Consider the following 24,503-nt stretch of genomic DNA (forward strand, 5'->3'; position numbering starts at 1 on the left):
TTTACAAGGGGGTTCTTTTCATTTGCCCCCGCCCCCCCGCCCCCGCACTTTAATCCACCCCTTCTATTTCAGAACACACACACACACACTCACAAACACAAAACCGCGATTCACGCAGTGCTATAGTGGTTAAAAGTGAAAGCTCGTATTTCCCTGAGCCTCAAATCTCTCCAGAAAATTGCTTCTTGTGAATGGGAGGAAAAGACGGAACGACGTTTAATAGGATCCAAAGGCTGGGGAGGGAGGGAGGGAGGGAGGGGAGGTGGGGCGGTTCTGCACTCTCAAACAGGTGGGAAATTAGACGTTTCTCGATTAGAACAAATAAGAAAGTATATAAGCAGGCATGCAAAAAGAAAAAAAAAAAACATATCCCATCTCTCCCGAGGATTACGTTTTAATGAAAAAAAGTCCACCAAACACATTTGACTATAGCCTTGACTGAAAACGCGTTTTCAAAGCTAAAATACAGATTGACGTTCCACGGATCGTCTAATAAATCTGATAATTTCTTAATGAAATAAAAAAAACATATTATTATTATTATTATTATTATTATTATTATTAATATTAATATTATTTGTATTATTATTATTATTATTACTATTATTATTATTATTATTATTATTATTATTATTATTATTATAACAACAAAAACTGGAATAACGATTATAACTATAATAACAACTATAATAATAAATATAATAATAATAACTGGAATAACGATAACAACTATAATAACAACTATAATAATAATAATAATAATAATAATTTAAAAAATAATAATAATAATAACAACAACAACAACAACAATAATAATAATGCAACAAACAAAACAAATAACAGTTAAATACTTTATTGTGCTGTGCTTCTGGCGGTTGAGCCTCACCGTTATTGTTGTATTTGTTTGTTTGTTTTTATCACAGAGGAATTATTCCATTCCATCTCGTCTGCGAATGAGAATCGAGGCTGTTTGGACGTCTGCATCAATGGGGCCTATATACCCGCACACACTGTGTGTGTGTGTGTGTGTGTGTGTGTGTGTGTGTGTGTGTGTGTGTGTGTGTGTGTGTGTGTGTGTGTGTGTGTATATATATATATATATACACACATACACACACACAAAGGTGGGGGTAAGAGTTGTAGACGAGGGCTTTGGTGATGGCGTATTCCTCGTCCGGAGACAGTGATCTGTACAACGCCGAGGAAGGAGGTCGCTAGTCCAGTTCAATATGTGACGGAGGGCTGTCATCTCCCACTCTGTCCGCAGCATCTCTAGTAGGGCCACAAAAAAGGTAAAACTCAAATCTTTTTTCTCCCATCCTTTGCAAAAAAATGGACCCCCCTCTCTCTCTCTTCTTACAGTGAGCTCCCCAATGTCGTGTTAATGTTGTGTGTGCTCGAGTTAATGAGCATTAATCTATTAACCCTGGATGCCATTGTTGCAGAGGATGGCCATTTGAATGCAAATAATGACACTGTGAGAGAGCAAGGTGCTTAATAAACTGATGTGTCCTGTCTTTTCTGGAAGCTCAAGGAGGAGGAGGGGTGGGGTGGTGTTGGCGGCGGGGGTGAAGACAGACAACTCGGCCGTTGCTCGTTCTGCTTTGCTCACACTGAGTTCTTGTGCTCTGTAGGATGGCAAGTCCTCTTCCTCTGGAGACCGTGACGCCTTGCCCGCGACTCCTCGACGGCGGCGGCAGGACAGGGCCGGCCGCGGCGCCCAAGTCGCTGGCCTTCTCCATCGACCGGATCATGTCCAAGAGCTCGGAGCCGCGCGGGGACGATCGGCGCGGAGCGGACGCGTTGGGCGGCAGGAAGCTGCCGGGGCTCTGCTCCCCGATCCCCCGCGTGATCCCGCTGCAGCCCTTCTTCAGCTACGACCTCCAGGCCAAGGCGCTCATGAACTACTCGGAGTTCTGGAGAGCCAGCGTCCGGGGGACGTTTTGCGGCTCGACGGCGGCGGCGTGCAAGGCGAACTGCGGGATGTGCGGCGTCAAGGCGGCGGACTCCGGCTTGAAGCGCCCTCAGTTGCCGGGGACCAGGGTGATCAAACCCCAGGTAATCCACCAGGCCGTGGCGATGCCCGCCAGCGGCTCCGTGTACTACCTGAACTACTTGGACTCGGCGTACCAGCAGTCGGAGCTGCTGTCCGGTCACTTGTTCTCCTCGGCCCTGGCCTCTTCCCAGGCGCAGGCTTCGCTCTCGGCTCACCACAAGCTCCTGTTGCTGGAGAACGCCAAGCTGGCCGGGGTGACAGCGGACAAGTTCCCCACGCCGCAGTATCCGCACAAGGAGCATTTACCCGGGCAGCTGGACCAGATAGTCAAGGAGAACCACCACGGTCTGAGCTCGGAGAAAAACGGCGTGAAAGCGCACGGCAAGGTCAGCAGCAACCCGGTAGACGGAAAGCCCAAGAACTTCACGTGTGAAGTGTGCGGAAAGGTGAGCTTCAATTACTGCGCAATTCCGATAGACCAAGTGATCGGAATTAAAATCCGTCTGCCATCGAAATGTGTTAAATAAGCATTTACTGATGTTATTTTTTATTTATTTTAATAACGCGCCCCACCGGTTTCCTCCCGTCATTGGAATTGAATTGTATAGGATGGAAAGACAAATACATTTATTTTACTAATATAAACAATCTAGCGGTTTTACGAGGTCTTGCGCTTTTTGGAAACGAAAAAAATAAAAATAAAACAATTATGGAAATTATCCAATAACGATAGAGGTACCTATACTGACTTATACATGAAAATGATATATATATATATATATATATATATATAAATATAAAATTATTTTTAATATATTGATGTATTTATTTTCCCTTGCGTTGAAATACATTTAAGACGGACTTTCTCCTTTTTCTTCCCCTTTGCAGGTGTTCAACGCCCATTACAACCTGACCCGACACATGCCGGTGCACACCGGAGCCAGGCCTTTCGTGTGCAAAGTGTGTGGCAAAGGCTTCCGACAAGCCAGCACGTTGTGCAGACATAAAATTATCCACACACAGGTGAGAAGATATAAAATATATATATATATATTTCGGGTTTTTTTGTCGGTTGAAACGCATGTACTTTTGTGGAATAAAAATCACTGTTTTATTATGATATTATATATGTTATTGTTGTAGGAAAAACCTCATAAATGCAACCAATGCGGGAAGGCTTTCAACAGGAGTTCCACACTCAACACGCACATACGCATCCACGCAGGCTACAAGCCTTTTGTCTGTGAATTCTGTGGGAAAGGCTTCCATCAGAAAGGTATATTCATCTCATGCACGGCAACCTACGAAATAGTCTCTATTAAAATACTGTTGAATGCTATTACACTCTTGGTTTGTAGATTTGATCACATATTTCGTTTTTTTTTTATTCGAAATGTACAATAATTATTTAAATCAATTATCTGTCAATGGGATTTATATGAGAGAATCTTAGAAAAATACTATTTAACTACATATCTCATTTTTTTTCGGCAATCCCACTTTGGACGCAGAAAATTGAACATTACCGCTTTATGTCAGTGGACTAAAAGGTCTCCAAAGCATTTTTGTTTTGTTAATTTATTTATTATTCACTGTATTTATTATTATTTTTTTGTAATATTACACGTGTTTCAACGAATGTCATTAAAGATACACGCATGCACCGTGAGAGAAAAACAAAACAGCTATATGCCATGTTATCCATGACAGCAAACAAAACCCCCCAAAAATTAAAATAAAACACCCGTTTTCCGAGGGAGCTTAAAGCGATCCGTGTAAAAATGGGACATGTCACTTTTCACTAATTCTTACTGCAAGATGGTGCAAATTTGCTACGGGTCGCTTGGCAGACCTCCCGAGTCGGACATTCGTTTATTCAAAGGGTGGGATTGGGTTTGGGTTTGAGTTTGACAAAGTTTGACAACTTCTTGACTCCGACATAAAAAAAAAACTGATTACTACGAAGGCTATGGAGGCCCTATTGTAGAGAATATAACTCGGAGAACCCCCCCCCCTCCCCACAACCACCCACCAACACCACCACCCCCTTTTCAAGCTTCAAGTTCGTTTTCTTTTGCCGATGCTCATTTTCATCCCGTGTGCCGTCCCAGGAAATTACAAGAACCACAAGCTGACGCACAGCGGGGAGAAGCAGTACAAGTGCTCCGTCTGCAGCAAGGCCTTCCACCAGATCTACAACCTGACCTTCCACATGCACACGCACAACGACAAGAAGCCCTTCACCTGCGGGACGTGCGGGAAGGGCTTCTGCAGGAACTTCGACCTGAAGAAACACATCCGCAAGCTGCACGACAACAACCCACCCTGCTTAACTGCCGCCGCCGACTCATCCAGAGAAATCCAAAGTTGAGCCGTGCATATAAAAAAAAAAAAAATATATATATATATATATATATATATATTTTTTTTTTTTTTAATTTATTTTATTTCTTTTCTTATTTTTTTTTTTCTTTTTCTTTTACTTTTTTTTTTTCTTTTAATTTCCAGACCATAAATATCGGAGCGTTCTCCTCGGACAATGCGAGCCCTGGATGCACGGGACCACAAACCTTTTTGCGAACAGTGTATTTATGGACAGCAACAGCAAGATGGTTTGAAGAATTGCATTGCGGGGTTGCATTGCATTTTCTGCAGGGTGATGGAGACATGGCAGATGTAGGACGCTTTCTCCCTCGCTTTTGTCATGGGGTGGGGTGGGGGTGGGGGTGGGGTTGGGGGAGGTTGATATTTTGCCTTTAAACGTCGCGACGACATGGCTTTTCGAGATTTCTTTTCAGGATGTGTGGAAATGTCAATTGTAAAATAACGGGGGCCGTGGAGATAAAATGTTATTTAAAGTTTTGGTTTTTTTTGGGGGGGGGGGGGGGTGATGGAGGGGGTGCGCATTTTTGTGTGTGTTTCAGAGAAAACGTTATTCGTGTGAACATATAAGTTATGATGTATTATTTTCTTTTCTATTTGGGGGGGGCGAATGTTTGGATTAAATTGTTTTCATTTTTTGAAACGCATTCCAAAAATAAACTTTACCTCCCTGCACCGCCGCACACACTTTGTTGTAATTGTAAAACATAAAACAATGCGATGAATGTAGAATATATTTCAATGTGGTCGTAGACCTTTCGTTTGGACGGAATTATAATTTCTTTAGACGAGACTCCAAAGTCTCCTCTAAAATAGTATAATAACCAGGGTATGCGCAAAGTGTCATTGCATTTTTTCAAACTCCATCAGCAACTTTTTTTTTTGCGAGGTGAAAGGCAGACTGTGTATATTACGCAGCCACTCGTGCCTGAGCATTTATTGACAGACACGATCCTGCTAATGCAACATTACACTTGACTTGTGCGTAATGGCGCAAACGATCAGAGATAACGCGGGGCCCTTGAAAGCGAATTAGCCTACATACATCTGGGGGTGGGGGGGGGGTGGCATCAAATTGTGTTCATCAGAATAGAGATAATGGACCACTTGGGCCACATCTCCTCATCTGGCCGCCTTTAATCGACCGGGAGGCATTCCGCGCACGGCCGCTGGAACAATATTATCCTAACGCGCATTCTGATGAGAGGCGGACGCGTGTTCCCAAACGTCGCTCTTTCTATTACCGCCCAATAAGTAATTAGACTCAGCAGCCACACTCACATGGTAAGACCTCGAAGACTAATATTGCCAGTTAAACGCGCCCATTTCATCACTATAGTCACTATATATTCCACAGAGGGCCAGGTCGCAGAGGAGGGTGTACGAAACCCGCTGAAAGTCATTATCCACCGAGATGGAGACCGACGAACCTTATACACACGGTGGAAGATCGGATTTTTAGAATAAAGAAATGTTTCGTTTACAAAATAAAAACGCACATGAGGCCTTATCCGCCCTAAAGTGCAGACATGAGGGCCATACTTGTTTTTCTATCAATTTAAATAACAATAAAAAATAATTATCATAATAATAATAATAATAATAATAATTATAATAATAATAATAATACACGTGTCAGCCATTCCCATACATATTGTTCGGTGACATAAACATGGGATTCCTTCTTGTTGTGTGCGACAGGGCGTGAATGCCCGAAACTTTAACTTCATTTACACTCGATCCAAGCAGCATTCACGCGGGACTTCAGATCCAACGCGAACGGGACTCGAGCTTCTCTCGAAGGAAATGTTTGCGTGCTGTATGAGGGGGGGGGGGGGGGGGGGGGGTGCAGACTACAGTAAGTGTTCGTCGAGCTCAGCCACAAGAATTGAAGAAAAGAAGAAAAGAGTGGGGGGGGGGGGGGGTGTCCTGGCTGGTAAACAAGCTAAAGGCCGCCATGTTGCCCCCCCCCCCCCCCTCCCCGAGACGCACTCAAACGCGTCTCGAGCCGCCTTTTAGACGTCCGAGCAACCGGCTCCGCGCGCAGAAGCACGTTAATTGACGCGCCGGAGCTCATTACCGCGCGCCCGCGTGACCCGGCGACGGAGCGAGACGATCGCCCGGGGGCGGGAGCGCGCCCGGGGCCCTTCATCAGCCGCCCAGCGTCGAGGAGTACACGGCGGATCAACCCCGAGAATGGGGGGCATTTAGGAGTCACAAAAGGGAGCCCTGGTTGAGAACTGGGAAGAAAAGGGGAGGCGGGCTTTTCTTGTGTGCGCCAATTCAATTGATTCTAAATGGAAGATTAGCGGGTGCGGCTTCGAGCTTCGGCTTCAGCGTCTCTTTAAGTGCCGGGCCGAGGCAGGAGAGAAAGCAAACCAATTAAGAAAAAAAAAAGCGAACTGCATCAGATGCTACACCCCCAACCACTACCACCACCACCACCACAACCACCACCTTCAAAACACCCCCATACCCCAGGTTTTTTAGCCCACATGAAATTCCAATTAAATCGTCCCCCGCCCCCAACCCCACCCCCAGCACAAGCAATTTCTCTCACCGCTGGAGAGAGGGAGGCTGCATGGTCCGGACGGGGCATCTCCTGCATGCGGGTTTGTTGGGCAGAAAGGGCGAAAAGGAAATCAGAAACCGGAATACAATGGTGTTTAAGATGTAATGACATTTTATTTTATTTTATTTGTTGATCATTTGTTTAATATGATACACCTTGATTGTGTGGTCTGTACAACGTATTATGGGCATCTGCAGGTCCTTGAAAAGCATCAAAATGTCTTCAATTCAGTTTTTAGAAAGATTAAGTCCGTGAAAGTCATAGAATAATAATAATGTGAATTTATGAGGTCTTCGTTCCAATATAGTCATTCGGTCTTATCCATTTTTGTCAAAACGAGTCAAGTTTTTCAGCATTTTTCACTAATACTCTAGCCTTAATACTAATCTCCACGAATATCTGTTATATTTACCTGGAGAAATAACCTAGATGAATTCAACTCACTTTATACACATAGGCCGATACCCGTCATACTTACCCCAATAGAGAGAGATTGAGAGAAAATGATTCCACTTGCCTGTCTGAAGTTCTATGGGGGGGAAAAGTCAGTACGTTTATATTACAGAACCAAATTACTGACTTAGCTTTCTGACCTAATGGGTTGTCCCAAAAGTCAGTCTCAGTTAAAGTTAGTTAAGATTTGTCTTGAATATGCTTCAAAGGTATTAAACGTCACTCTGCAGACACCCTGGATAAGAAAGGATCGTATTTGATGGTTACAATGCATTTTTCTTTATTATTGTTAGTACCATTATACTATATTTATTGGTTTATGTAATTGAAAAAAAGTGTTTTGTTTACAACAGCAGCAGGTGAAGATGATCCAATGATGAATGCAAATGAGCCACTCAGGAAATCACCAACTTAATTTGGACTTTCAGGGCGACCCCCCCCCCCCCTCCCCCCTTAAGTCCTCTCAACTAAAACTTATGAAAATGTCTAAAAGACACAAGCGGCCTTGGACGCCCCCCCCCCGTCCGCCCTTTCTCTCTTGGATGTGCCATGACATCTCAAGGGCACGTTGAGCTGGGAAGAAGGTGCTTTGTGGCTCAGAGGTCTGTGTGGTGGGGCGCCGGTGGGAACTGAGTGGGGCTAGAGCTCTCACTGCCGATCTGTTGTCAGTCTTTCAGTGCCTGACCGCCACTCGTCAAACCGTCCGTACGTCCCTCTGTCGTGTGTCTGTGGAGCTCGAGGCGAGCCAAGGAACTGGAGGCGGGGGGGGGGTGCTCGTTGCACCTCGTCCTTCGAGTCTTCTGTAAGGAGGATTGATGGAGGACATGCAGATACATGGCCTTGAAAACTGGACGGCTATAGGCCTTCATCTTCCCTCTTCACAGATCCCCTTTTTGGTTTCTCCCCAGGCCAAAGGATGAAGTGCTCATTTTCTTTCCGTGCTGGTTAATTCATCTTTTGTCATCAAAGGATGGATACGTGGACGATTGTTAGAAAGACAGAAAACAAATGTCTAACTTTCTCAGCAGCAAACGAATAAAGAGATATTGGTAATCCGGCCGCTAACAAACCATTTTCTCTGTTGCTGCCGAGGTGCAGTGAGGACTATAGTGGTATTAACCGGTGGTTTCATTGTCGGACAGGATCAGTTAATTTGGGGATGTCCGGTGGCACTGCTAATCCCTTTGACCTGACATGGCCCCGCTGGGAAATGTCCACTTCTGCTCTGCTTAGGTCGCAGCATTAATGATGTACCACTCTGCAAGCTCACACAATTAAAAGACCCCCTTTGAATGAACCCCCGTGAGCTCTGAGATGTTGGGCTTCACAAGGAGATGAGCATTCCCAAGGAAACAGAGAACATGCAGAATGGGGCCATGAGTGAGGTGAGACTTTGTTTTCTTCGAAGGGGAAATTGATTGCCAACGCACCGCTTCAATAGCAGATTCTCTTCACGCGGGTGCGTTGATTCAGAGCAAGGAAGAATTCAAATCAACAAAAGTTGCGTATCAAAGTACACAGATGCGAGATTCCGCGAGACCCTTGCAGTTTGCCCACTTAATCAGTCACTCGATATTTGCAGTGCCGATTGTTGAGGCATTAGGCAAAAAGACATTCACCGAAGGCACAAACAATCAATACAGCACAAAGAATCTGCAGGGGCTCCTCTACCCACTAGAGTTCATCAAAGTGAGGCCCGGTAAGAATGTCCACATTAGCTCACTAAACAAACAAACATGTTGCGCGTGTGAGCTCATTCAACATGAAAAAGTGTATGTACCCAACTTGACATACACTTTGTTTCTTTGATTCGGGAACGAAGTGTACAGAGGTATGCGATTATGTTGACCTGGGCAAACCTCTGAACCGTGTGACGGGAAAACAGTACACCAAGGCCTGTGCACTTGACAAGAGCGGTAACGTCGGGGCTTCCTCGGGGCACTGCGTTTCATTTGAGACAATGTGACAACGGTCAAGGTTTTCCATGAAGGCAGGAAGAAGACAAAGAGCCGTGAGCGGCCGTGACGCTTAAGTAGAGGTGACATGAACAGATCGAAGGAAGAAGAGGAGGGAACCTTTTACCTTTTCAATTTGTTTTCTGTCCGTACCAATCGCAGATGGGGAGAGGATGCAAATCATGAACTGATATAATAAGAGTGATCGGGACTCCTTGCACTCAAGAAAAATTAAATGAAACATAAAAAAAAAACCTGGCTATAAAAATGCAACATGACTTAATGTTTACCCCCCCTTAACATCTTCCTGGACACACGGCAACCCCGGAGTGTATCACAAACTGAAATGCAGCATGCAATTACCCATTATCTAATCAGTTGGAGTCGACACATAACCATTTACTGGGCTTTTGGGCTCGGCCAATTATATGTTAAGGCTCTCAGCGGGCTCTCAAGGGCTAGACTGCATTACATAATCATATGGCTCCCGACGCACCAGCCATTAGAGGCGGGAGGTGGAGGAGTAGGGCGAATCATGCCGGGGCGGGGAGCCAGGTGTCTACAGGGGAGGATAGGGGAGGGGTGGGCTTCCGATAAAACCGAGATCAGCACTGGCCCCCTGCGGCCAGCGCTGATGGACAGGGGCAGGCGGCTGGCTGGGCGGGCGGCAGGCAGTGGTGTCTCTAACCACTTCACCTCAGGCTCCTTGGCTTGTGGAGTACATAATGCAGAGCTAGTGGTTTGGAAGGGATCCAGATCCTCTGCTCTTCTAAACAAACAAACAAACAAACAACATGAACAAAAACATAACAACCGGCTGCCTCAACCTGGGGATGCCATACGCGTCTTTAATCCCTCGACCCATCCCACCCCCGACACAACCCCCTTAACCCCCACCACATCCTGCCCTTGACCTCTCATACCTCTCCCCCATAATGTTTTTCCTCGCAAGACCATTACCCCCCCCACACACACTCACCCTCACACACACACACACACACACACACACACACAGACACACACACACACAGACACACACACACACACACACCAAACCACCAGTCCTCCCTCCCTCGCCCGGACCCCTGCTCAGTCCTGCTACCAGCTAGGCAGTCCGGTGGCAGTAGTTGACCCCGGGGGGGCCCCGGCAATGCGGGGGCCTCAGCTGAGGAGTCGGGGCAGCTGCCAACCGCGGCCACTTCAACCCTGGCCATCCGAATGATTGCGTTTGTCAAGCCGCCACTCCGCGTCAGCACGGCCGGGGGTTGATCACTGCAATTAGGCGACGGAACATGGATGCCAATCGGCATCTCAGAGCAGTGGGGTATGAGATAGGGGGTTGGGGGGATAGGGGATTGGGGTGGGGGTGCATGGGTGAGCTGGTGGGTGGATGGGGGGTTAAAGGGGGAAAACCGGGTGGATGGGAGGGTTAGTGGGACTTTTTGAAGCTGACAGTCAGAAAGCAGAAGGAAGAGCTCCCTGTGTTTTTGCATCTTGGACACACCCCCGTCACCCCCCAAAAAGAAAAAAAAAATGTGCAATGCCCCAATATCTTAACCCACGCATAGACACACCAGGCCTCATTGCATAGTATTCCCGTTGTTAATATCCATATGACTTTTGATGATATAGTTATCAAAACGATATCATCAAAAATCGAAATGGATATTTACTTTTATTTGACTAATTTTTATGATTCAATATAGTCTTAATGATTTTAGCATTGTCTTTTGTCCAAGGCTTTGGATCTATGGACAGACATAAAGATATATATTTTTGTAGCACCTGGAGACATCCACTTAGGCCTTTTTAAACCATATATATTTTTTTATAATTAATTTATATTAATTAAAAAATCCATAATCTTTTTTATTTTTATTTTGTTAAATCGAAAATAGGTGTGTATGTAATATTTTCCTTGCTTTCAATAAAATATTTACCAATATATTGCCTGTTCAAACTATATTCATTATGGAAAATCTTCTTTGCTATTTTTTAAAACAATATTTATTATCTAAAACAAACCATTATTTATTATTTATTTAAACATTTTCAAACAATATACACCTGCAAAATAAAACACCATAAGTATAGGTGATATTAGGTAATGAACAGTAATAACAACGGGGGGATTTGAGTCCACTGATTGACCAACAGCTTTAGCCATTCAAATGGATCGATATCACAGCAAATTGATATGTAAATTGTTACCATAAAACTTTTTTTTAATCAGATATTTGTATTTTTATTCGATAAGAAACTGGGCATCCGATCTAAACAATTCTCCAACAGCCGCAGAATATTTCCAGGCGTTCCCTCCCCACATGTATTAAGAGTGCAACAATAACGATAAAAAAATATATTATGTATATATATGTAAATATATATGTATATTGAAATTATGTGGATTTAAAAAGTAGCTTCTGTGAATTAGAATAAGCAGGCGCCCAAAAGAAAATGTTGAGAGCAGAAATGAAAATAACTATCCTACCCCATTTTGAGCTCAAGCGCTGGCGAAGCACCATTATAATAAAAAGAACAGCAATAGATAGATTTAATTGCAACGAATTCCCGATTAATCGAGTCTTTCCAAGTTGATAAAGCCTATTCGTCTTTCACACGGGGTTTGATTAAGAATGCCCTTTTTTCTTTTTTCTCGTTTATTGGGATGAGAACGTCAAACGATTGCAACGGAACATTATGTTTGCGGTGTGACGATTTGGTGTAAAATGACAGCTGCGATCACGTGTGGCCCGTAACTGACGGACGGACTGAAGGGTTCGCGCGTGGATCTGCAGCTTTTGGAACTTGGAGCTGCTACATACAGCACGAGCTCCCTCTGGCGCTCTGTGACACGCACTACATATGTGTACACGCACACGCACGGGTTGCAGCGCGGTCTGATCTTTGTTGTAAAGACCGACAGGAAAGGGCTGCGTGTAGTTGCTGAAGTGTAGCTGAATACACTATGACTAACCCTGTGGTGAATCCGCCATTTTGCGTCGCCTTATGTGGCTAGCTGGCCACTCACAAGTAAAGGTCTTCAGATCCCAGGTCCCTTTGGTGAACAACCTCCCCAAAGGTCCCCACCAAGTCAACACAAACTAGAACAATTATAGAATTGTGGCAGATATACAGTGACAGATCATAAACGACACACCACCCGAAGATGTGGCATCCTAAGCTCCCCCCCCCCCCCCCCTCCAGCATGGCCTATATGCGTTACCTCCTTAGAAGTCCAACAGGTGGACAGAATAATGGAAACACACTGAAAGTATCTAAACTTCAGCTGCGCTAGCGTAAAATTAAAATGTAGTTAATTGCCAATTAGCAGTATGTATGTACTTGGATATGTGAGTTTTCCGAGCAACATGAGGCAACCAACGTAGTTCCGTAGAGGCCAAACAGTAAACCCCACCCCCCCTTTCACAAACTGGAGACATGTCAGTCACAGAAAGACAGAAATGCAGACTTCCTTCATATGTCAGGGAGAAGTGTTGCAAAGCTAATGACTGCACATACCAAACATGGACACACTGTGACAGCAAAGCGGATCCGTGGTCACAAGTCAGAGCGGGCGTCGTTACGCACGGTCGATTACGCATAACCCTCCTTTTGTTTGGTTCAGCTGCACTGGTTGCACTGTCGGTAGTCGATTAGTCACCTCCATTTCTCCTGGCATTGGACTCTGTAGCACCGCAACCACCTCGCACCTCCACAGATGAAACAATCGCAATACGTTGCAAGCGAGATAAGCTACAAAAATGATAAAGGCATGTAAAAGGCACAAAAGGCAAGTGAATAGATTTGGTTTGGAAACCGTTTGTTTACTGTGTTTGCTCAAGGTTCAAGTTTTCAGGATTTTTTTTATATTGTGGAATTCCTGTACACGGAGCCAGCCAAAACATTGTAAAGAAATTAATGAAATAAAATGTAATAAAATGTAATTAAATAAATGAATTAATAAATATTATTGTTTACATTCAATTTAATATATATATTGAAGAATGTCGATATTTTATTGCTGCTCCCTCTGCCTCTCTCTGTCGGTTTTTTGGCTCCTAATAAAATGTGACGTGTGATTGATGCATGATGGAAGCTACAGGCCTCATGTTGTGACCTCCTGAAACCAAATCATGAACAATTCTTTGTCTTCATAATTTATTAAGAAGTTATGGACCAGAAACAAAACTCGTAGAGAGTTAATCTACTGTGCTGGTGAGTTACATCTTTTTCCTGTACGTATGTGTGAATAAACTAACTATAAGCCTCAAAGGGAATCGGTCTCTGAAGAAATAATATTGGATACGCATTGGACGCGTATTTTGTCAAGTGAGCGCAAATGACCTAACATTGGTGCACGTTATATAAGAAATAGCTGTGCAAAAGCTATTTTATTTAGATAGATGTTCCGTCTCTTTAGTGAAATCTAACTGTTGAAGTCAAGTCGTGTTGTTTTCCTAACGGTTTCCTAGGTGCACGTCACTCAGCCACCACTGTCACCGACGACTGAATCGCCAACGGTGAGAGAAACAACACTGGCGAAGCCAATACGGTCAAACCTTGACCAATGACATTGGCGGGTATAAGGAAGTCAACCAAAGCCTTTGGTTGACTTCCTTGGTTTGTGGTTTGTGTTTTTTGTGTACTGTAATAGAGGTTTAACTGTTTGCACTCATACATTTTGACGCTTGGCCAGATCCACGCTTGACTTAAAACCCCATATTTAAACACGACACGTTACACGTCAATAATTTTGTCAATCAAACATTCTTTGCTTGGGAACGTTATGCAGCACCATTGCAAGGGAATACAAACACATATAGAACTATAAACACAACTTTATAATTGTGTTTAAAAAAAAACAGATTTAACTTTAAACCAATTCGAATAACTGTATACTGTATACAGAAGCTGTATAAGGCTTTCAACCTACGCTGTATTATTTAATGGACTTGAACTTAATGGTGATGTTGAATTGATCATTTGCCATGGTCTACTTGCACAACGAAATAAAACAAATTAAACATTTTAAAGTAAAATAAACCCGACACACCATGGGTTTTGCATGGTTGTCGCTTGCACAAAGGCTGCAGGCTGCGAGTCGCTGCCCTGCGCACCACGCCCACTGCGCCGCGCCCTGACAACACGCTGCCTGCTCGGAGGAGGCAGGTAGATCTGCGGAGATACCTCAACAAGTGCCACCTCCCGTCCGTTGCCAAGGTAAAGACTTCATTTTATTATAGTATCTTTGTTTTTTGGTTGTGAGAACTCATTGTCTTGATATGTCCAATAGGTAATTATGAAGTAATTCACATCATTAAACATAGAGCTATGAATTTAATTCGCCTTTTGTTTGTTTGAGTGGCAATGTATCTATCTCTTAATTAGTTCACAGCAATGCAGCATGTATTCTGCCAATGGTTTTTGCACGTCTTCAGTACATCTAATATCAAATCTAATGTCAGTTTCCTTTCCTTTACATGTATGTCATTTGAATTGACATACGGAATACATTATATGCGCTAAACCGTAATGCTGGGTAAATCATTGGGAGAGGCGCTGTCCACCTTTAGGCTATTTCTGCATCTCTCTTTTGAACATTTGGAGTGTTTTCTCCAGCCTAGAAGGTTTCCAGAGAAATAAAGAACCAATGATCTTCGATGTCTATAAACAGATTTATCGTTTATCAACACGAGGATGATCTCAGATTTTGTTCCTTAGTTTGTTGTAGTAATGGAGGAGTTGACTTCCGAGAATACCAAATGATGAGCTGTAATTGAACAACTGCGGGTTATGATGAATACGTGGTCCACCGTTCATTTGCCTTTTGGTTTTCCAAGTAAACAGGGCAGGATTACAGGGCGACCCAATTTGGGTACTGTCAGGGAATCAAGCTGCATAATCTGTTCCCACATGAAGCCGAGCCAAAAAGGTTCAAGACAGGAGATTGGACAAAGCTAGGGAGGGGGGAAGAGAGAGAGAGGGAGAGAGGCAATTTACCCTCTCTAATCCTGCACCTTTTTGGGTGTTCTGTAACTGATAGGTACAAACAGGCTCAGATCGGTAATCAAACGTGCACAGTTTATGTAATCACAACAAACCGGTCATCTGCAGTAGCAGTTTCTCCAACCCCTTGGAAAAGAGAATAATTTTGACTTTGTACTTGAAATGAACTGATTAGCCAGTCACCATGTGAAAGGTCTCCATCACATAGAGTGTCTGGTTATAGTGTCCAATGATGATTGGTCAATCAATGAACTAATTAATCAATGAATCTCATTAATTTTTCCACCGTGGTTGTGTGTGGTTCAGGGGTCTGCAAAGCCAAACGTCAGAGCCGCAATGGGGCGAAAGGAGATCACCTGCAGCTGGAAGAAGAGCACCAACAACATCAAGGAGGTGTTTGACTTCAAGGACAAAATGGGATCGTAAGTATATGGCCTTCAACCACCCCACACCCCCCTCATACTTGTACACTTGCAGAGTGGAACTTTCAAAGCCAAAAAAATGGTCTGTGCAGCGGGCAAGTTCTACATTTTCTCACTGTGTTGAGTATACAGTATACTGTATGTATATGAATTGGACAATTCCTTCTTCTTTTGGAGTATACAACCTAATTCAAAAAGGGGTTTCTATTAATTTGCCTTTCAATTTCAATATTGATGTATCGCATCTTGTGGGTTCATTTATGTTATGGCCATTCCTCAGAGATAGAGGAGATAATGGATGGATTAATGGCCATAAAAAATGAAATAAAAAGGGGCAAATTCTGCATTTCCTCACTGCTCACTACACTTCCTCTCATTCAGTATGCAGACATGTCCGAATCGGAATCAGAATCAGACTCTTTATAAGTTGTTTTGCCAAGTACATATTCCCATACAAGGAATTTGTTGCGGTAACAAAAAATTACTTCAAATAACAGGTCAGAATCGTCCATTAACCAAGTGGCTCGTTAAAGGCCCCAGAGCTGACTGTCTACCCCGTACAGCTCACCTCGGAAGCCGCTTAGAGTGTACTCTCCTTTGCCCGGCTGTTCTGTGAATGAGCCCATTTAGCGTGTGTGTGTGTGTGGGGGGGGGGGGGGGAGTGAGAGAGGTGTTAAATGCACTGACGTGAGAATAGAGCAGCGCGGGAACATCCCAGCATTAGTTGATTATAGGATTTAGAATCCTTAAGTTCATTGTTGTCTGTGTGCGCGTGTATTTGCACGTGTGTTCATTCTGTGCGGCATCTTTGATGCTTTATGTAAGGAACCCTCCATATTTTTTTTTTACAATGAATTTTGACACTGATCCTAATAGATTAATGCAATTTTCTCAACTTTGATACTTATGAGAACAAGATTACCAAAAACATAATATGTAATTGATAATCTTGTTCTCATAAGTATCACCATTGCCCACATATCTTCACATTATGAAGATATGTGGGCAATGGGGAGGTAGCATGCAGAAAATGGACAGAAACACGGGTGGAGGTATAGTGAAGGTAGAATGAATGATGAATCACAACAGTTAAATACAGTACAGACCAATTATGGCCCCTAGGCAGTGCTCCAAACAGAATGAATGAATGAATAATTGAGAAGATTGGCCAGGCCAAACCTGCACTTCATACAAAATGTACATACCTCTTCATCTCCGACACCCGAATGGGCTTAATGAATGTTCAGGTGTGACAGTCAGATTCTGCGATTAGACCCTGGAGTTCTCCAGGATTTCCAGGGTAAAGGAAGGTTCCTTTGCCATGATGACGCCGAGCCAGCAACGTCACGTAGTGTCAAGGTCCTTTCTCTGCAGGTGTCGGGAAGCTTGAGTTAGCCGGTGCCCACATTTATGTATTATCTCGGGGTAGATTTCATGCAGTGAAAAAGGAGAAGGGGTCACGTAACACAAGCCTAAGTTCACGCCGTATGACGAATAAAACATTCGACATTTGGCATTCACACAACATGGCTTCAGTGATTCCAAATCTCATTCATCATTAATATATTTTAATTTTCACAGCCATCATATGCTCTAAGATCCTTTGTGTACAATAAAAGAAAAAAATAATGTGTTTCATCAACGCTTCCCAAACAAAGATCACAGATGGGGCATTTATTTTCTCTAATAACTCTATTAGGTTCCTTTATTGCATTTTCCTCGGCATTGTGTATCACTTCAAGTCATCACTGAAAAATATTACACCTCTGTTCTATTACATTCCTTCTAAATGTAGTAGAACGTCAAAAACAGCAAATAAAGTTTGGCTGACGTAAAAATGCACCACTCCATTGATAGACGGTTATTTATTCATAACCCACTTGGATTGCTTTCAATTACAAGTTATAGAATTTATTTTGATCATGTTGAACTATTTTAGTGGGTGATTCTGTCATTTTGCATTGAAGTATTTTCTAATCTAGAAGTATCTTTAGATGGACCTGCTCCTAAAAACAGTCACTTTCAAAATAGCAGATAAATGCCTCAAAGCGCAGTTACATTCTGAGTGTAAAACCCCCCTTTGCTAATGCCATTGCTATATCCACTACACCTCGTTCTCAAATCCTGATCCACGGGGCTAACTCTTACCAGTATACGTAGACTAATACCATTGTACTTTGTCTTTAACTGGGTTAAAACCTGTACCACCAGTGTCCACGCTCCTGATTGGCTCAAGCAGCTTCAGAGGGCTGAACGGGCTGACAGTAGTCAGTAGTTCTAAATCAGTGGATCCCAACCATTATCATTCACAACCAGCCTATTTTCAGATAAGATTTTCATATAGTTTAATTTCTTGTAGTTATTTTTGGTATTCGGCTTTTTCAACCAGCATTTTGAAATATGATAAACATAAATTAATAATGAAATGTTAAGATGAAATTTTTTTCAGTTCTGTATTCTAGGCAATTTTGATTTCATTCGATTCAGACAGTTTTTAAAAAAATGCTATGCTTGTGCTGATTGTCTTTAGAGAAACGAACCAATTGTCACAATGACAAATTTTTCCAATGTAAAACTCTTCCTGATTCTGACTCTGAAATTATTGTCAGCACTAAGAAAATAGCATGATGAAATTTTCCGCCCCAAACCCTGTGACCCCGGTAGCCAATATTTCTTGTACAGGTGCCAGTGTTTGGGAACCACTGTGTTGCTTCCAGCACAGCATTTAACACCTGCCTGTCTCTCTCTCTCTGTCTCCCTGTCTCTCTCATGCTCTCTCTCTCTCTCTCTCTCTCACTGTCTGTTTTCCTTCATTCAGGGGCTCTTTCTCTGAGGTGTTCATGGTGCGAGAGAAGACGACGGGGAACCTGTACGCCCTGAAATGTCTGAAAAAGAAAGACCTGGCTCACAGCAACCTGGAGAACGAGGTCAACGTGCTGAGAAGGTAGGACACACACACACACACACACACACACATAACATTCTCAACATATACTTTTTCAAGTTCAATTGAGAAAGCTGAGGATAACTGTTGACCCCACATATATGCTTACCCTCAGAATAAAGCATGACAACGTGGTGGGACTGGAGGACTTCTATGAGAGCCGCACCCACTACTACCTGGTCATGCAGTTGTAAGTGAACAGCATAAGTGTTTTTGTTTTGTCACCGTATGAGACTCCTGCATCTGTGTGTTTGAGTAACCGGGATGTGTGTGTGTGTGCTGTGTGCGTGTGTGCGTGCGTCCAGGGTGTCTGGAGGGGAGTTGTTTGACCGTATCCTGGATCGGGGTGTGTACACAGAGAAAGACGCCAGCACTGTCATCCGACAAGTGCTTCAGGCTGTCTGCTACCTCCACGAGAACAGCATAGTCCACAGGGACCTCAAGGTCGGACACATAAACACATCTGACACAGACAAACTGCATTCTCCATTATATGCAGATGTCGAGAGTTCTTTCTGGGACCCATAGTCACACACTAATCTTTTATGTCCACTTCTTCCTCCTCCCTTCATGCTCCAAAAACACACATATGCGTCTCCTCCACATCGTTCGAGTAGCCAGAAAACCTACTGTACTACAACACCGACCAGAACGCCAAGATCATGATCAGTGACTTTGGCCTGTCCAAGATGTCTGATCACGGTGTCATGTCCACCGCCTGCGGCACGCCGGGATATGTTGGTGGGTTGAGTTGTCACGGAAAAGTCCGCAAGAACGTACCATCCATATCAATCCATATGAATACTTTTTTCCTGAATGCTGTTCAGCACATCTGCACAATGCATAATATCCACATGCATAATAACCACATGCATAATATCCATAAAATGCTCTTAGCCATGTATAAAATGCATACATTTCAAGATATATTTTCAGATTTTCAAATTAACATGCTCCCATTTTGATTCTCCCTTATTGATAGATATTTTTATGTCAGAAAATGTAGAATTTGCTTTTACACTGTTGTGCAGGAAACACTACTTTTATTTCTGTGTAATTATATTGTTTGTTGTAATTAAAATCACTTTTCTTCGACTTGTATTAGCCCTTCTAATACTTAAAGACACCACCACAGTAGTAATGACTGATATGTGTCTCTCCCAACAGCCCCTGAAGTTTTGGCCCAGAAACCCTACAGCAAAGCAGTAGACTGCTGGTCCATAGGGGTCATCACATACATCCTGTATGTACAAAAACCACACATATTAAAAGTATAAGGCACTGCCCACTGTACTTCCAAAAAGAAAACATACCAAAACTTTTGGTTTTCTAAGTGGATTGAGTAAATAAATTTGAAATTTTGCCCAATGCAGCTTTATACAAATGTATAATACATTTCATGTCAAAATTACTTATTGAATGTGAAATGCATATTGATGTATCTCTGTCTCTTCGTTTCCAGACTTTGCGGTTACCCTCCATTCTTCGAAGAGAACGAGACACGTTTGTTCTCCAAGATCATGAGGGCAGAGTATGCTTTCCACACACCCTTCTGGGACAACATTTCTGAATCAGGTGAGAGGGTGACTCATTGAAGTCGTACGTAATTGTTTGGAGCTGATACCACTAATCTAACCAAAAATATTAGGTTGCAGTATATGGTAAATAAATAAAACAATTGACCTATAAACTGAAATATACAATTGTCCTGAAAAATATCAATCCTGTTGTAATCTTACAAATTAAGGGGAGGGGGGTGAAATTACTCTTTAACTGCATTTACAGTCGCCCTCCCTTTCTAATGTTTGGGCACGTTATTTTGAACCATTAATTTTGAGCTTGAGTATCACAGACGCTAGTTTCAACGAGGAAACAGCACCATCTAGTGGTGGAAATTAAGAGCCTCACGCCTAGTGACGGGTTTCACAGCTAAGAGTCAGCAAAGACAACTGGATATCATAATTGAACATTTATGGTGTGAACATTTAGAAATGTTACAACATGCAAGAAAAAAACCAAAAACAATAAAATGTCATTCTTTTCAGCAAATTTGTATGGTTTCATTAATCACTAAAGTAATAACCCAGCCACACTTTGGCGCCTTTTACTGATATGATATAATAGACAATAAATATAATATAAAACGGTAACTCCTCGCTACACTTCTCTATAACATTGCTTTCTCTTTTTGCCTGCTGACAACACACATAACTCAAAATCTTGCCACTGATGAACCTGTTCCCAAGGCACTATATGTAGTATTTAAGTCTTGTGTTAAAAGTAGTCTCGGGGATGTATGACACTACAAATAGCTTGCCAACCAACATTCTAATTAAATACAGCATTCTAGATAATTCAGTAAAGATAGGACAGCCACTCACTTGGGAAACAAGGCAAGATTTTCCCAGATGACCTCACAATTCACTCTTAGGCGAGTGAATAGCAAACATTTCTCGTGACCTCACCTCCTAAAGTTAACAAAAATAACTGACCTATTTGGATTAGAGCAGGTATTATGAGACAACGGGAAGCCAGGACCTAATTCCTTTTCCATGGGGGGTGAGGGACACGTGGGGCGGGGTGTGTGTGTGTGTGTGTGTGTGTGTGTGGGGGGGGGGGGTTAGTTTAAAGGACTCTATAATCCCTAAATCTGGTAAAATATTCAAATATTTGAAATATTTAAATATTAAAAAGTAATTTTTTGAGTATAAAAAAAGGTGACATTTTCATATGTTTCACAACTTAGTAAACATCTGCGATTGCCATCTATAGCTATGAGATCTTATGAGTTTCATTTTTAAAAAAAGCACCTAATATGCAATACCACTAATACAACAGTAATAAAAAAATAAATAAAATAATAATATTTTTAAAATGCTAAAATGAATAACACTATTCTTTAGTTATTTTAATCTATATAGAGGTTTTGAAAAACAACATCCACTAGTCATTAGGATAACGAAACAACCGGGTTTTAGTGACACCTTTAGACTTTAATCTTAAATCTAAAAAAAAAATGGTTCAATCTCTTGTGTCAAGCTCTCGTTAAAATAACTTTCTCTTTCATTTTTGTGTTTCCACAGCCAAAGACTTCATCAAGAACATGATGGAGAAGAACCCAAAGAAGCGCTTTACAACTGAACAGGCACTCAGGCACCCCTGGTAAGACCCTGGCCACACACACACACACACACACACACACACACACACACACACAAATCAACATATAAAACACATAAAATTTAACATATACAACATCAAAACCATCCCCCCTTCCCCTCATTTTCCTTTTCCTAATTAAAACGTGGTTATGATTATGACAACCCCTCAGGATTGCTGGAGACACAGCGAGAGACCAGGACATTTACCAGTCTGTCTGCGAGCAGATACAGAGAAACTTTGCCAAATTCAAATGGAGGGTACGTAGTTTGTTTATCACACTTTATTTATGTAGCACATTCTGTACTTCAGAAGTTACGACTATACGTACTTTCACTTCACATAAAATAAGTCAAATGGATACGATTAAACAAAAATAATAATAAAAATGTATCTAGTAATAATAATGAAAAAATAAGAGCAGTAGTAAAAACAACCCACACATATTTACACACTTAGTAAATTAAAGGTAAAAAGATTAATCGGTATTGATTTTTCCCTCTCCAACAGCAAGCCTTCAACGCAGCCACAGCCATCAATCACATGAGAAGGCTACAGCAGTCCCACAGCCAGCCTCTTGATACCGTCCCCAGCATAGTAGTGGACTCTTCCCCCATGAATCCCCAGGGGGGCGGCGCAGAGATGGCTGACTGTTGCCACGTCGAAGAAGACGAGAGCCCGGATTCTAACGGGAACCTTCCCAGCGTCGCAAGTCACCTGAAGCTCCCATCGGAACCCATGGCCTCTGGGAGAGGGTCATGCCCTCCCCTGAGGGTGAGCCACAGTGAACCAGGGCACCCCCCGGTGGTGACGGAGACGAGCATCCACGCGTACATCAGCGACCCGACACTGCGGTCCACTCAGAGGTGAGGGCAGGAGCGCCGGAAGTCTTATGATTTAAAGCAGGGTTTCCTCGCTGTTTTTCTGCATAGGAGCACATTTTTAAATGGAATATTCCTATTCTGGCTAGAACTGGTGAATAAGATGATTTAGTGCAGCCTTGCAATTTTGATCTTGCAACACAAGAGCTAGTTTCTCCATTGTTTCTTTTTTGAAGTGGAATTAGATTTTCATAGCACAAGGTTTGTAATTTTTGTTAATTGTTTATTTTCAACACTCTTACCCCATACTACTCATATTAATGATATGAGGATGCCTTCTACTTTTGTGATATTCAGTATATACTCTCCCTTTAGGCCATATTTAAATGTTACTTAAACATTATTTCATCCCCACTAATGGGACTGGTTAGCTCCTTCTGGTTTATCTCTAGGGTTTAAAATTAGAATAAATGGGAAAGGGTCCTTCTGTGGTACTAATGTCTTGCTTGTAATGTGACATTGCAGCCATGATTCCATGGACAGAGGGAAAGACAGAAAAGGCCAGGCGCTCCAGACGGGGGTGTGTTCCGTTATGTGATCGACCCACAGTTCCACAGAGGAATTTCGCCCAGGTAACAGAGAACCACATGAAACAAAATATTTAAACCAGGAGATATTATGCACTAATCTTCTTTACAGGTCTTGGCCGATAAAAAAAAAACTCACTATGGCCAATTACAAATGAACACTCTCTCTCTCTCTCTCTCTCTTGTACTCCCTCCAGTTTTTCTCTGGCAGCTGGTGACAGCCAACGGTGTTTGTCGTCCTCTGAAGAGGCCTATTGCCATGGTCTGATACACGCTGGCCTGAGCCCTCATTCTACTGTATCAACGTGAGACAATGTGTCAGTCTGAGGGAAAAACACAAAATGGATGGGGATCCACGTGGCGCATCAACATCCCGGCACATGGCGGCGCAGCTTGTGTGCAAAAATATACACCCACACACACATATCTACAGATATACCTCCAATATTACGTATTGCACCTTGTGATGTGGGAAAATATGAAATGCGTTTCCTCAATTTCCAGCATTATATGTATAATATTCCATTATAATGTTCCAATTGCATATCTCATGAGTGGGATTTATCCATTTTTTGGATTGTTTTAGATTACATCAGCTCTGAAAATGCTACGATATTTTCATTGTGGTGACTTTGAGTTATAATGAAACGTCATGTCATGCCGTCATGTCATGTCGTCATTTCATGTCGTCATTTCATGTCGCATTAATTATGCAATGAATTATACAGGAACACTGGATTTCAAGAGGTATAATAGCTCATGGTTTTTGATGTCCTTTGATACTCTTTCACGTCAAAAATGCATAATCTTGAAAGGGTAAAGGCCACCTCCAGTATAGTTGCTGCTGTTCTGAGCTATTTGGGGTTTTCTATGGCACCCATTGCTGCAATAGATTGATTCTTCCAGTCACAGCTAGGCCTTTATGTGATTTTAGCGCCCAAGCTCTCGTTAAAATGGTACAATTAGTGTTGCTGTGTTCAGTTTGGCGCTCCATTATTGACGCATCCTTGTAGCCTAGTGTTTGAGAATCCATTTTGTTCATCACTGGTTGCCGTGGTGAAAAATGAAGGGGAGCTGCAGGAAGTAAAGTTGGCGGGTGGAGGTGGCCTTTAATAAGGAGTCGGTGGTTGTTCATTTTAACAAAGAGATTACAGTCAAGGCTTTACCTCCGGCTGATATGATATTTGCTCATATGACTTGTTT

General features: G+C 42.6%; 2 protein-coding genes across 2 annotated transcripts; both read left to right on the plus strand.

The window, feature by feature from the left end:
- Nucleotides 1-1,635: 1,635 nt before the first annotated feature.
- fezf2 (FEZ family zinc finger 2) lies at nt 1,636-4,367 on the plus strand (the record flags this gene model as incomplete). The annotated part of the gene is made up of 4 exons (XM_080000206.1): nt 1,636-2,442; nt 2,885-3,019; nt 3,140-3,272; nt 4,108-4,367. 4 exons carry the CDS (start codon nt 1,636-1,638, stop codon nt 4,365-4,367), a joined length of 1,335 nt encoding a protein of 444 aa, XP_079856332.1.
- An 11,327-nt stretch (nt 4,368-15,694) lies between these two features.
- LOC307230173 (calcium/calmodulin-dependent protein kinase type 1D-like) lies at nt 15,695-22,762 on the plus strand (the record flags this gene model as incomplete). Its single annotated transcript, XM_080000410.1, has 10 exons — nt 15,695-15,789; nt 18,608-18,733; nt 18,849-18,923; nt 19,039-19,177; nt 19,351-19,474; nt 19,901-19,976; nt 20,196-20,308; nt 21,817-21,895; nt 22,065-22,152; nt 22,403-22,762. The coding sequence occupies exons 1-10, from the start codon at nt 15,704-15,706 to the stop codon at nt 22,760-22,762; spliced, it is 1,266 nt and encodes a 421-aa protein (XP_079856536.1). The 5' UTR covers nt 15,695-15,703.
- Between the last annotated feature and the right edge of the window lie 1,741 nt (nt 22,763-24,503).

The sequence above is a fragment of the Zeus faber genome, assembly GCF_960531495.2.
Source record: "Zeus faber genome assembly, chromosome: 5".
Classification (NCBI taxonomy): Eukaryota; Metazoa; Chordata; class Actinopteri; order Zeiformes; family Zeidae; genus Zeus; species Zeus faber.